Source organism: Canis aureus, chromosome 23 (assembly GCF_053574225.1).
Source record: "Canis aureus isolate CA01 chromosome 23, VMU_Caureus_v.1.0, whole genome shotgun sequence".
NCBI classification, from domain to species: domain Eukaryota; kingdom Metazoa; phylum Chordata; class Mammalia; order Carnivora; family Canidae; genus Canis; species Canis aureus.
Window position 1 is genome coordinate 7399770 of NC_135633.1, and position 14956 is coordinate 7414725.

Sequence of the window (14956 nt, forward strand, 5' to 3'; positions counted from 1 at the left end):
AATGACTGAGTATCTTTTTATGTGCCTGTTGGCCATTTGTAGGTCTTATTTTGAAAAATGTCTTTTCAGGTCTCTGGCCATTTGGAGATATATATATATATATATATATATATATATATATATATATATATATATTTGGTATTTAGTCTCAATTACTTATATATTTTGGATATTAGCCCTTTATCAGATATATTATTTGCAAATATCTTTTCCCATTATGTAGGCTGCCTTTTCATTTTATTACTGGTTTCCTTTGCTGTGCCAAAGCCTGCTATTTTGTTAGAAATAACCATAATCCCAGTGGTTTGTTTTTACTTTTGTTTCCCTTAGCCTGAGGAGACATGTCTGGGAAGATGTTACTAAGGCTGATGGCAAAGAAATTATTACCTATGTTTTCTATTAGGAATTTTATGTCTTCAGGCTTCCTCTTTAGTTCTTTAATCCATTTTTAGTTTATTTTTATGTATAAGATAGTTAGATATAAGAAAGTGATCCAATTTTATTCTTTTGCATGTAGCTGCCCAGTGTTTTCAATACCATAAATCAAAGAGACTCTCTTTTCACTATTATATATCTTTGCCTCTTTTTTTGTAGATTAGTTGACCACTTAAGTATGGATTTATTTCTGGATTCTCTGTTCTATTCCACTGACCTATGTCTATTCTTGTGCCAGTACCATACTGTTTTGATCAATATAGCTTTATGGTATATCTGAAATCTGGGATTGTGATTACTCCAGCCTTGTTCTTTCTCAAGATTGCCTTGTGGTTCTGTACATTTTTTTGTGGTTTCATATACATTTTAGGATTATTTATTCTAATTTTATGAAAAATACTATTAGTACTTTGATAGGGATTGTGTTGATCTGTAGACTGTTTGACTCTCCTTCTTTTAACAGTAAGCTTTTACCCTTTGCTGGCTTGTGTAATTCTGCTATTATATGATTTGGTTTTATTTGAATTTGAAAGAAGAGTATGGTTAAAGACCCAGGATTTATGTCCCAACCTTGATTTTACTTCTTAGCCTCTAAGTTGATGTCATTATAGTCCATTTGGATGCTTAAGTGCTGAAACTATTTCTTGTGAAATTGGAATAAAACACTTTCAGATGCAAATAATGAAAGAAAAAAGCAGGGTCACATAAAAGTTCATTTTTTGGGGAATTGCCTACGGAATTTGACTTAGGGTTTTTAATTTAGCTCCTAAATCCGGGCCCTCCTCTCCCTCCACAAGATCTGTAAGCTATGCTACTAATGAGCAATGAATGCAATTGAAAAAGAAACCAACAAAAGATTTATGTAAAGAAATCTTCCTGTAGTTTATTCATTAAGGGGTGGGGTAGTAATGGAGGTGAGTTATGTGAACAGTATAGGATTACAAGAATTGTTCATCTTTTGTGGCAATTTCAGTCTAATTCTAATGATTTTGGAGAGATTTTAGGAGTCAAAATAAATCAACTTACACCACTTAGATTATTAACACAATTAATTAAAATACTATGGAAAGTTTTAGTGATTGGTAAGTTCCTTCCCATGGGTGTAAATAAAACAAAAACTGAAAAATAAATTTTGGTTTCATACACTAGTGAGGACTCAACTAAAATCTTTTGTTTATTCCAGGGACTGGGGATCCATAAAGACTTAAAAAGGATTTGGGGTCAGGTTGTGATCATCCTAAGTTTGAGAAAAAACAATATTTTCTGGAAAAGAACTAATAAAGGAATTCATTCTTGTTTATCTGGCTGAATGGAGACTTAGTTGTCTCCACAAATCTCTCTCAACTATTTTAAACCAGAATAACCTTTTCCTTCTCTAAAAACTTTACCCTTTGAGTCAGTGCCCCACATGGTCATTAATACAGTACTAAGTTTAGAGTTTGAGCTCAGTCAAGTTGGATTGACTGCTTAATTAGTTTAAAATATATCAACAGGTATCCATCTGTAGAGTGTTACAGGACATGTGGCCAGATAAGAAAACTATGAAATTTGGGGTAAGCCAGTAGATTTCAAGTTCCAGGTTGGATATTTATATCATGTGATATTTTGGGCACATTACTTGCCCTAAAACTTAAAACTTTATCTTTCGAAGTTGTGTTATAAGCATTAAGTGTGATGTGCTGTTTTTAAATCAGGATGCTTGGAACATAGGAGGTATTCAGTAAATGGGGTCACTGGACCTATATTTGGATGTGTGGAACTAGATGCACGCATAGGGTAAAAAATGCACTTCATGGGGTAATGATCTCAACACTTGGTTTAGCTTTCCTAAATAGGTGCCCCTGGTCTTTTGGCAGTGTGGCAGACTTGAAGGCAGATGAGCGAATTGAATGACTTTCCAACTCTGTTCCTGAATTTATCAGGATACCAGCTCCTTAAAGAGGCTGCTAAACAAGTCACTTCTCATGGTTCCCATGCCCATAAAGCACAAGATTAAAAAGTCCCATCCCAACAGACATAAAAATACAATGCAAGAGCTACAGTAAAGAAACATCAAAGGAAAACGAATAGGCAAGATCAACAAAAGAAGAAATAAAGCACAAGGAAATCAAACATTTTAATAGGCCCATTTTGCAAAGCATAAAGCAAAACTGGGTGATGACAAAATTTTATTTTTATAAACATTAAACTCACTTTTCCAAACAACTTGATGTAAGGAATAGCCAGCCTAGCAATGAGAACGAAAATGAAGACATCATTTACCAGAAGGCCTCATACTATCATTACCATTTATTCAGAATAGAGGTCTCCCTGTCTCTGACTACCGGAAGAAGGAAAGTCTGTGAGCCTTGCTTTTCTGGGTGATGTCACCACAAAAATGAGCGAGTTCATGTAGGTGATCATTTCAGGCAAAGAGTAGTTTTAGTCAGCAAGTTTGTATAAGTGTGGGATGAGGGCTCATTAAGCTCTCACTCAACCAGCCTGAAAGACACTGCAGGCTCTTGGTGGGAGGACTAACACTGGCTTCTCTGCCCCACTCCCCCCTGTGCTCTGCAGTCTCCTCTCAACTCTACACCTCACTTCTCACTAACAGCATGATCAATTCAAAATAAGTTTGCCTGCCATTCAGCATCATCATTAGCTGTCCCAGGGATTGGAACAGGGGGAGTCTTTACAGAGACTGCAGGAGGCCCAGAAGTCAACACCTGGTAGAAAAAGGAGGGGTGGAAGAGAAGAGAGCGAAGGAAGGAAAAGAAGAGTCACAATTCCTACTGCCCTCTACTAGCCTCACCTTGCAGGAGCACACAGAACACCTGTCTTCTTTCAGGGTCCACACCTGTCCATTGCGCTTCAGTCCTCCCTCATGGGGGCAGTCACCAGAGCAGGAGGGCCCCGAGGGACAGAGGCAGTCAAAGCCCCCTGCCAGGTTGATGCAAGCAGAATCATTCCAGCAGGTATGCGTTCTTAAGGCACATTCATCAATGTCTGCAATAAAGAAGGTGCAGAGCTTTAGAATCTAGCCAAGATTGTTAATAGAAAATAGTGATCATTTACAAAAGCATTGATTTACATTGCTGAGCATTTAGCTTGTGCCAGGTACCGTGCCAAGATGTTCACACGCATTACCTCATTTGCTCTGCAAAGCAAAGATGTATAGGAGCATCTTTTCTTATCTCTATTTTGCACATAATGGAGCCGAGGGTTACAGAAGTGAAATAACATACGTACTGTCATATAGCTAATTACTATAGGGACTCCAATTACTAAATTATCCAGTAGCAGCCCTAAGCTAGTTTTAGGATATTCTCAAGAACTACACCATCCAGAGGCTATAAATAGTGCTAATTCATTAACAGTGTGGATACACCCTATGGAGAGCTGGCTCTTTTAGTAAAGGTGTGAACAGATCAGCCACTGAGTAGGAACAAGTGGGCAATTAGGACAACCCTGAACCAATTAGACTGCCTCAAGATCCTTAGGCCAAGGGTGAAAGAAGAGGAAATTATTCTTGGTGGGTGCCTTGCCTAATCAAATCCTCTCCATACTAATGGCCAAAAGCATTTTTTTTCTCACAAAAAAAAACAGAACAAAACAAAACCCATCTTTGGGCTATTGCAGGCATGGCATTCATGTTGATGGAAGACACATATATTTTGCTGGTTTTGAATGATAGCTAAATATGGAAGGAAAGCATAAATCCAGTCAGCCTACCCTGATGTTCAAAGCTAGACTGACCTTAACAACATCTCAAACTCATAGCTGTCCAGTCCTGGTTGGAGCCTTTTCTAAGCGGGCCATCTATTACCTCAAAAGGCAGTCAATTCTATCACTGAATAACTCTTTAAGAAATGTCTTCCTTAAATGGAAATGAAATATTTTTCTGGTAACTTCTACTTATTGGTGCTAGCTCTGAGAGCACTCCAGAAAAGTCTACTTGATTTTTCTTACTTATGACAATCTTTACTCTATTTAAAGATATTGGTCATTTGTCTGAGTCTTGTGCTCCACTGATTAATTTACCACCATGTCCTTCAACTATCCTTCAGATGATAACATTATGCCAATAAATTTTTACCAAGTCTTCTATGCACAAGGTTTTTTTGCACACTAGGTATTACAAATGTTGACGATGACATGTAAGACACTGTCTCCTTCTGAAGGTGAGTAATAAGAAGGAACACAGAAGTATGTGTAGATAACTACTGGTAGACCTCTGATTGGAGGTTTTTTTTTAATAATATTTATTTGAGCGAGAGAGAAACAGGGGGGAGGGGCAGAGACAAAGAGGGGAGAGAATCCCAAGCAGACTCTATGCGAGCATGGAAGCTGTCACAGGGCTCCATCCCATGACCCCAAGATGATGACCCAACCTGAAACCAAGAGTCAGACACTCAACTAACTGCACCACCCAGGAGCCCCATGATTGGGAGGTTTAACTCCTATAGTAAGTTAGAATAAGAACAGTATAAATTAACTTACTCTACATCTAAATTTCATGTTAAATATGTACAATGTTGTAGGTATTTGGTTAAGGGTTACAGTCTTAAAGAAAAAATGTAAGTGGCATTTTCTTTTAAAATACTCAAAGCAATAAAGTGTTTAAAGGCATAATATCAATTTTATTGCTAGTATCTGTACTTACATATTGTTTCAAAGTTTTTCAAAGCTTCCCCATGAGTTATGCCATGTAACTGCAAGATGGAAATAGTTATTCTCATTTACAAAAGATGAAAGTGAGGCACAGAGATGAATAAATGGTCATACTTCTACTACCATGTTAGAGCAAGGGATGTACCCTGGGCCTAACACATACACTAGAGTTTTTTTGTTTTTTTTTCTGTGCCAACTCAAGGTCTCTAAAGTCAGAATACAAGAATGTTGTGTGGTTTTATCTGCTTTCAACTATTTACCCTCTAGATATCGCAACTCATTTTCAAGGATAAGATCTTATATGGATCCTCTTTAGTTGAAATCCTGTGAATGATATAATTACTCAAAATTTGCTAGAATTTTGAAACTATTGTAACTTAAAAATAATGAGAAATAAATGACCTATCTTCCCTTACTAACTGCACGCACTGTTTCTGGATTCACAACAGAGGTACAAAGTAGAAAATGTTACAGAGTTCATGCAATATTTCTGGAAGCTAACTTATTCCAAGATTTATTTTTTGTGTTTGTCCCATCAAATGTAGTCTCAGTCAAGATATTTAATGATTTCTCTTTTGAAAACCGTGGAAATGAACCCAGATTATAATACCTAGATTCCAAATTAACTATAATCTGACTTCAGTTATGTCTTCACTGTTCCCACTGTTCCTCACGGGGCCCCTGCTATTCTCAACACATTTGATCATATGGTGCTCCTACCTAGAAACCTTCCTCATCTCCCCGGTCTTTTTCCTCTAACTCTTCCCAGTTAAAGGTAGCATTGAATGTGGGAATCAGGTGATCCCTGTTTAAAAGCATGCTCTTCCAATTAATTGAGTGCTTACTATGTAAAAGGCATTTTACACATCTCTGTAGGTCTTTGGTCACATTATTTAGCCTGACACTTATTTATCTCCTTTTTAAAATCATAACCAACTAATCCATTGTTATTTATTTATTTATTTATTTATTTATTTATTTATTTATTTAAGAACATGTGCATGCACACGCGAAGGGGGAATGAGGGAGGCAGGGGGCATGGCGGAGATGGAGGAGGAGGGGAGTCGGAGGGGGAGGGGGTGGCAGAGGGGGAGGGAGAGGAAGAATCTTAAGCAGCCTCCACAAGCTCAGCATGGAGCCCGGCATGGGGCTCAGTCTCATGCCCCTGAAAACATGACCTGAGCCAAAATTAAGAGTCAGGTACTTAACTGACTGAGCCACCCAGGCACTCTAATTTATGGTCTTTTCAAATAAAACTGTACATAAGATTCAAATATTTGTTTCTTGACTTAAAGAATGTTTATAGCAAACATTTTTCTCCTTGAACTCCCAGTACAGTGACAATGTTGATGGTACATCCTATCTTGGAAAAATACTAAAATGATATGTTTGCATTATTCTTATTCCTCGGTTTTTGCTTAAAATGACAAAATATTTGGTCTTACACTTCTCTCATCATATTTACAATCTAGTTTGGATATCTAGGAGATACAGATAGAGCGTAAATTGATAAACTGATGGCTCATCACACATGTAATCATAAGAAATAAAATTCAGATTTCCCTGAACTCTATATTAGCCTATCTCTTCATACTTGTTCCCAACTATTGCATTAGCCTCCTATTCAGTCTCCCTGACTCCAACCATTTCTCACTCTAATCCTCTGATTTTTGATTGTGGACTCAACAGAAATAATTGAGGAACCTTAAAAATTACTGCCCAGGCTCACCACCACTAAAGACTGATTTAATTAGTGTAAAGTAGGATCCAGACATCTGGGCTCTGTTCAGCCAGATGAGAATCATTGCTCTAAATACCTTTCACAGGGGAGTGGCGTTCTAAAAAGCAAATTTGTCCATGTCACTCTTCTGCTTACCACCTGTCAGTGGTTCTATGACATCTATAATAGAAGATCTAAATTCCTAACCTATCATATAAGCCCTGATCTAACATTTCAATTGTTAGCTTTTATCTCCTCCCTTTTTTGTTCAAAAGCAATGGCTTATCCACAAACAGTCCATGTTGTTTCCTCTGTGTGTGCCGTGCATATGCCTTTTCTAGAGTATTCCATACCTACTCTATTTTTTCTTAGCCTGTATGGAAGGGGTTGCACACAAATTAATTAATTGATAAGGTAAGCATTTAACTTCCTCTGTTGTCTTCATTCCTGTGCAGTCTTCAAAATCAAGTATCATCATTTTTCATTCTGCAAAACAGTCACTATCGACTTGGTACTTTATCCACAATGCTACACAGGCATTTATTTCTTAGGAGTTACATATTTAATATATGCATCTCCATAGATAGATAGCGACCTCATTGAGAGTGAGGACTAAATCTTTTTTTCTTTTTCTCTTCTCAGTGCCAACAGAATGCACCGTGGTTGTAACAATGTGTTGATTTAACTTACTTAAATCCAGGAAGTTTATAAACCATTATTATTATAAAGTCTATTTTACTAAAATTTGGTCTCGTGGGTATTCGGTAAGCATAAGACATAACTGCAACCTTCCCCTTCCGAGAACACATTGTATCATTGAGTTTTCATCTGGAAAAGCCCATAAGACTGGTTCAAAGTACAAGAAATATAGCAAAATAGTAACTACACTAAAATAGGAAGGCAACCTTCCTTCCTCCCTCTCTATTCTAGCTTCCTGTGAAATGCTTGAGAACAAGGACAGAGAAGGCCCATTAACAAAGCACTTCAGAAAGAAGAGTACTTTCAAGATTCCAACCAGTAGTGACAAAAGAATCTTTAACGTATGGTCTTCTCTAAAATCATCTCTAAATTGGCAGTTTATGGCCAACTATAATCTGCTTTTTTAACATTTGACTATTTTTTCATTTACAAAGTTGCAAGCATTTTGGCAGTGTTTTCCCCTCATGAATTAAGACACCTGAGCATAAAGATGAACATACCTAGTGTGTGCAATTAAAACAGGGGACTAAACCTGGATTTGCTATTGCTGCTCCCAAATGAAAGGATTTCACAGTTGAACATAGAACCATATTGCCTACAGAGTTCCATGTGATTGCTTTACTTATGACACAGAAATCTAATTCTGCTTCCATGCAATTTAACAGATTTATGGAAAGCCAGATGTTAGCAATTATGGAAACCGACATCATTCATATTCTTGGTAATACAGACCTGTTTGCTCTGCACAAAGCCAACTTAATCTATTATACATATCCCAAGGCATCCAGAGGGAAGAGGCACCCTATTTACATATTGCAACTGTTGTTCTCTGCTGAGGAAACACAAAGACATTCACCCAAGATACTCACCCAAATCATCTGACAGGCCTCCATTGACAAAGAGGCAATGAAACAAAAATCAGGCAAAATATCCCACACTCAAATCTATAATCATTAAAGCGTACTTGCTTTTTCTTATTGTAAGTAATGGCTTTCTGTGATTTCCTTGTGTTTCTCCTTGTAAATTCATTATTTAAATGCTCCATGCTCAGATGAGAATTTCCGCAATAAAATTCTATGGCTGAGCTTACATTAGAACTAATTTTCTTGCATTGACATTCTCACAATTTCTGAAAGCTGTTATTATTGTACTCAATTTTGCTTTAAAAAAAGTCTGGTTGGGCCTAGTCAATCTGCTTTGTTCTTTAATTTGAGGTTCTTAGGTTATTTGGGCATGTAAGAAAACACAATCCAGAAATGTTTATATCAGCAGCAATCAAACCAATCCCAACCTAGCCTCAAACAATTTTCCTATCCTTCGAGAAAAATGGCTCTGCGGAAATTTTAATAGCATAACAGCTGTAATGGTGGTACCTGCCTCAGGAGCTAAAAGTTCTGCAGGTTGATTTCAGAGATCAAGGTAAACATTTTTGTCAGGGGTTTGGTAGCAGTTAGGTCAAAGGAGGGAATTTTTTCATTACCCCATATTCCACTTTCTTGAATAACTTTCATAACACATCTAGTCTTACTTCCAAACTCAAAACAGGTGATGTGTCAGAAAACAAAATTTAACCTGGGGTTTGAATATCCAGCTGTGTGTGTTCTGACTTGGAAATCATTACCAGACATTAGTTGTTTGGAAATGAGAACAGAGCTTGGGGGTTTATTAATGATAGACAAGATAGGGTGCAGATGCCTCTCCCACAGCTAAAGCAATATTGCTTTTTACAGTGACACGGAGAAACTTACAGGGAAAAATATGCACACTGCACATCAGCAAAATAAATGAAAGAAATAAGAAATCTGAGGTCTGAAGTAGCTTGCAAAATACAAGGCAAATGAAATTGTAACCTGCACAGAAAGTTTCAGGTCCAGAACAAGAGAGGTGATAGCCATGTTCTAGGGCATGCTAGTCATCCTGTACTTGGATACCATGTTCCCTTTAGAACACAGACTATTAAAGATGGGGTTGACACACACAGGACCCATCAGAAAGAGATCCATCATCTGGGACTTAAACTCATCTCACTTTAATGAAACATGAGGTGTTCAGCCTGAAAAGGTAAAGACTAAAAGAAAAGTGAGTGGTGGCTTAGTCTATTTGAGAAGCTATGATGTATCTCTTAGAAAGAAGTTCCAACGTCCTTCCAGGGTCAGCTCTTCTTTATTCCAGCCTCCACTCAGTCTTGAGTCAGAAGAAACCCTTTCCTATAATGTTTCTCTTACTGCTCAGTGTGTAATTTTTATTACTCATCAGTGGGTCTTCCCCTTTTCTTTTGATCGAGTAGACCCTATTTTTAAGCAAAGGAAAGAGAAAAAGAAAACAGCTTGTTTGGGCTCACCCTTTCCTTACCTATTTCCCGGAGCCAGGTCTTATTTCTCCAGTATCTACCACTAGCAGACACCTCCATTTACGCTTCTTCCTCCTCTCCTAAATATTTGCAAACTTCCACAGAACCCTCTCTTCAAAGTCTAAATCCTGAAGTTTCTCATGACCCTTCGTTTACAAAACCATCCTCCTTCAATCAATATTTGTTATAATATTTGTCATTTCAGTCTAAGCGTTCTCTTCTTGACCCTGGTGGGATATGATACTGCCCTATTCATCCTTTTACCTCTTCATTCACCCAATTGCTAATCACCAATCATCAATTTACTAAGTACACATATGTTTATTGAGCATCTACTCTGTCCTAGACATAGTGCAAGAGACTGGGGATAAAATAGGAAAAGAGTAGAGTCATGGTCCTACAAGTAAGGACTTTGTAGACTTATTCAATTTTTGAAGTTATTAACATTTCCTAAGGTTCCACCTCTGGTCCTTGGCTCTCTTTCTCCTCAGTGGAAGCAGTAGAACATACCAACTAAAAGCCTAAGCTTTGGAATCCAGCAGCTGTGGGTGCCAGTTAATGTGACCGGTTCTTCCACTTTCCCTGGGACTGAGGGAGTCCCTGAGATAGGGGACTTTCAATGCTACCACCAGGAAAGTTCTAGGAAAATGGGGACAAATGAGTCACCTGAGCCCCAGTCCCATCCCTACACCTATTGTTTGTATGACTTTGGTAAATTTACTTCACATCGTCGAACCTCGGTCCGAAATTGAAAAATGTGGGAAAGAAAATACTTCCTGGGATAACCTGATAATTTCAGTAAGCATGGAATACAATGCTTATCATGTAGTGATTTCTCAAAAATTATTAGCTGTTATTGTTGTTCTTACTGTTTCTATATTTTTTTCTCTCATAGTATTCATCTCATCTCATGGGTTCCCCTGTCCCATTTTTTCAGGATATACTCAAATCCACACCACCAGTGTGGATTTAAGCTGACATCTTCATCTGTTTACCACAGATTTGCACTTGAAATCTAAATTCTCACACAAATTCTCATGGACTTGAACAGTACATTGGCCAAACAAACCCAGAAATGCTAACATGCTAAGCTCTCTCTCTAAGCCCTAATCAGTAAATCTGGTGTTAAGGCTAAGTGAATAATATTAAAAGGGGGCAGCCCCAGTTACCCAGCGGTTTAGCGCCGCCCTCAGCCCAGGGTGCGATCCTGGAGACCCAGGATCGAGTCCCACATCGGGCTCCATGCAGGGAGCCTGCTTCTCCCTTTGCCTCTCTCTCTCTCTCTCATGAATAAATAAATAAAATCTTTAAAAAATAATATTAAAAGAATATAGTTTCTTGACACTCCATTTGACACTCCATGGACTTGCCCTGGACACAGATCAACTTGATAGGCTGTACAAATTTAGGTGTTCTGCAGATGGAGAAAACAATTCATCTAAGTAAGAAAACAAGAGGAGAATAAAAGCAGAATGACTTTCTGGTTTACTTTCTGCCATGAATAACTCATGCCTCTTTAACTAGTGTCTAAATCTGTTTAAAATCAATATAATTTGGTGTCTTCTGGGTGGCCTAGTCAGTTAAGTGTCTGCCCAGGTCCTAGAATCTAGACACAGTAGAGCTTCTCTGCACAGCAGGAAGTTTGGTTCTCCCTTGCCCTCTGCCTCTCCCCCTGATTGTGGATGCATGTGGTGCTCTCTTTCAAATAAATAAATAAATAAATAAATAAATTAATTAATTAATTAAAAAAAATCAATATAATTCTGACCAGTGGAGAAAATAAAAAATCTATATTGAAAAACTTACTATCCAAAGGGAATTTTACTGCACAGAGAAGCTACAGTATTGATGCCAACAACCCTAGATTTATGTTTTTATATATCTGCTTATAGGTGAGATGGTGGGTTATGTTAGAGCTGCGTCTGCATCCCTGAGTAGAACTGTTATGTTTTTACAAGTTGCTAAATGTTTAACACTGGGCCACATACCTGCTGTTGTTATATTCATTTTATTGTATAATAAAGCTTCACCCTCAACTGTAAAGAATTACCCTCTTGCACTTTAATTTTTTAATCTCCTTATGTTACCTCACATGCAGAGCTGCGAACGTACATTTCTATCTTCCTTATTCATTCACTCAGAAGGAATATTCTGGTCTTATTTATCTTTGTGTCTCCCACAGCAACTTTATAGTGTCTTTTTCCTGCTATGAGTTGCATGCACATGTGTTAATTTTGAATCTGGTTGAGTTGGCTCCTTGTCCTTTAGGGACTTCTGTTTTCTCTTTGGTAAAGTATAGGAATTGTATAAGATTTTTTCTAAAGGCTTGTCCATTTCCAGTTGGTATGAATACTTTTTACCTTTGTAGGACTGAGTTTGTAATTCCAGTGTTAAAATATAAATGATACTAGATGGAGAACAGGATAGAGGAGAGTGGAAGAACCCAGCCTCAGAATGACAAAGAGATTTTTTTGAATTAAACAGTTTTTTTCCAGACAGTCAATATTTATTGAAACATCTCTTGTCTCTCTCAATGAGTGTTTACAAGCAGGTATCACAGAGAGAAAATAATGAAGAGAGAGATATAGTTTTTCTACCTGCATTGAAGCCTTGGAAAATGAAAATGTAGTCCCTGGTGGCAAATATACATGGGGAATCCAGGTGGGATGAAAACCAAAACTAACTATCTTGACAAATCATTCTTTTAAACAAGTTGTCAGATGAGAAATAATTTCTTCTCTCTTCTAAGCCAACAGATGGTCTTAGGCACAGAGAGTTTACAAAGTAATTTCATTTACTTCTAGAAATATCCTCCAACTTACATAGAAATCAAAGGTCAAAAAAAAAATTCTCAGTGTACAAATCTAAAACCAGATCTCAATCTAAAAAACAAGAGGGTCAGATTATAATATACAGCCCTTAAGAATTCAGAGACCTTCCATGCCTATTATTTGTCTCCTTCAACCACTCTGTATTTGGGTCCCTAACTTCAAGAAACTTGTCAAAGTTCTTCCCCAAACATTTTTCCAGTGGAAAATAGAGTTAGGGCATTGATGAAGGATAATAATTTGGACAATTGTGCCTTATCTATTGAGAGAACTAAACAAGCTATAAATAAATCTTAATGTCATCTTACGGTGTCTTTTCTTAGATGTTCTCTTCTCTTGGATCTTCTTCCACTCTTCATATTTAATCAACTAAATTAGTAAAAATAGATCTGGGGCTGTCTTCTATTTTGAGAGTATATGCTCTGGAAAGATCTAGAAGGTATTTGTGGAGTCAAGGGAAAATGCAAGGAATAGAAGACTTCAGTCCACTGCTCTAGGCTTTTAGGAGACAAGTTCTGTTTATTTTGAATTTTTTTTCTTTCTGTGTTTTTTTACTCCAAGGGAGGTAAAACTATAAAGACTTTAACTAGGTTGGTTTCTAAGGAAAAGCAAAGGAGGCCACTGACAAAGATTCTTTCTTGGAGCAAACTCTGGTCAGGCTCCTCTGAGCCCTCCGCTTGATGAGTCCTCAACCTTGGCATAAACACTGCAGAGTCTCAGCACAAATGATTTTGTCTACCCTATCCCACCACGTCAAAACATTTGAACAAACACTAGAAGAGCTTCTACATGCAAGACCACATCCCTAAGATCATGGCTCAAGCCCCCTTAAGTTCCTGCATGGGAAGGCTCAAGGCTGCCAAAAAAACTTACTGTTTCAGCCAACGCCTATATATATATAGGGTTGGCTATATGTAGCTAACCCTATATAGCAATTTCCACAAATAAATATTCAACATTGAGACACTGATATTATGAAATAAGATTCACAACTTTTACCTCCTTACCTTAGAACATAAGACCCTTTGTAATCTGGTTTGCACTTCCATTTACAGGGCTCCCTTCTTGTTGCTCCCTACCCATAACACACTCATACGATATGAACTACTTTATCTGCCCTGGAAATTTCACCAACCCTTGGACACATTTAGATCTCTTTCAAGACTGCTCCAATCCAACTGCTGTTCCTGCTTGGAATCCTACCTTAATATCTATTTTCCTGGAAAAGAAACCCTTCTAATCCTGTAGACCCAATGAAAAAAAAATCATAATTTCTGTGAAAGATTCCTATGTACATTGCCATCCCCACATGCCCCAAGAAGAAGTTAGTAAAATTTTTCCTTAGAGTCTTATTTTTATTTACTGTATATCTAACCACAACTCAATCTCCCCCAATTCTAGCCCCCTCCTCTTTCTCCATTTCAGACTGGAAGGATATTCCTACCAGGAATGTGTGCCTAAGACTTAGCACATGGACTAGCACAGATCAGACCCTCTCAACAAATGCTCACCCAACAAGTGAGTGATGATTTTTATGTTGACAGTGCTTTGTTTGGTTTGAGTACAATCATTTAAAATTCTCTGCTCATAAACCCAGAGGTAAACATTTCCCAGCAGCACGAGTAACCTCAAACTAAAACAAACAATTCAAGATTTACTTCAAAGAAGTTGTAGATGCTGATCTCTGAATTGCTGCATAGACATGATCTTTGGCTCTAAGACTTTCAAGACAGAAATTTCTATAATGAAACACTTGTTTCCACTGAGTTTTAAGAGGCAGAAAGCTGGGGCGCCTGGGTGGCTCAGTGGTTGTGCGTCTGCCTTTGGCTTGGGGCATGATCCCGCAGTTCCGGGATCGAGTCCCACATCAGGCTCCCTGTATGGAGCCTGCTTCTCCCTCTGCCTGTGTCTCTGCCTCTCTCTCTGTGTCTCGAATGAATGAATAAATGAATGAATGAATGAATGAATGAATAAATAAATAAATAAATAAATAAATAAATAAATCTTAAAAAAAAAAAAAAGAGGCAGGAAGCTGACACCTGTAAGTAATTCAATACCATAAAATGCTCAGACACCGAGAAAGGCAGGTGAACATTGCCAGAGATCACACTGCAGATCCTCAGGTGAAAAACATCAAAAAGCTAAATCAAGCTGGTAACTGGAAACACCAAAGCTGGATCCTGGTATTTCAATGGTGGTTTTTACATTGTTGGGGTCAGATCTGAGACCCCAGTGAAATCTGTGGTTCCACTTCCTCCAAAAGATGCATATAAC

At 37.8% G+C, this 14956-nt stretch overlaps 1 protein-coding gene across 2 annotated transcripts in view; it reads right to left on the reverse strand.

Moving 5' to 3' along the window:
* Positions 1-14956, reverse strand: part of NELL1 (neural EGFL like 1) — an 812319-nt gene that overhangs the window by 20193 nt on the left and 777170 nt on the right. For both annotated transcript variants that reach the window (XM_077866205.1, XM_077866204.1), the window contains one exon: positions 3227-3420. In XM_077866205.1, the coding sequence (XP_077722331.1) occupies positions 3227-3420 (194 nt within the window). The remainder of the gene's footprint in view (positions 1-3226; positions 3421-14956) is intronic.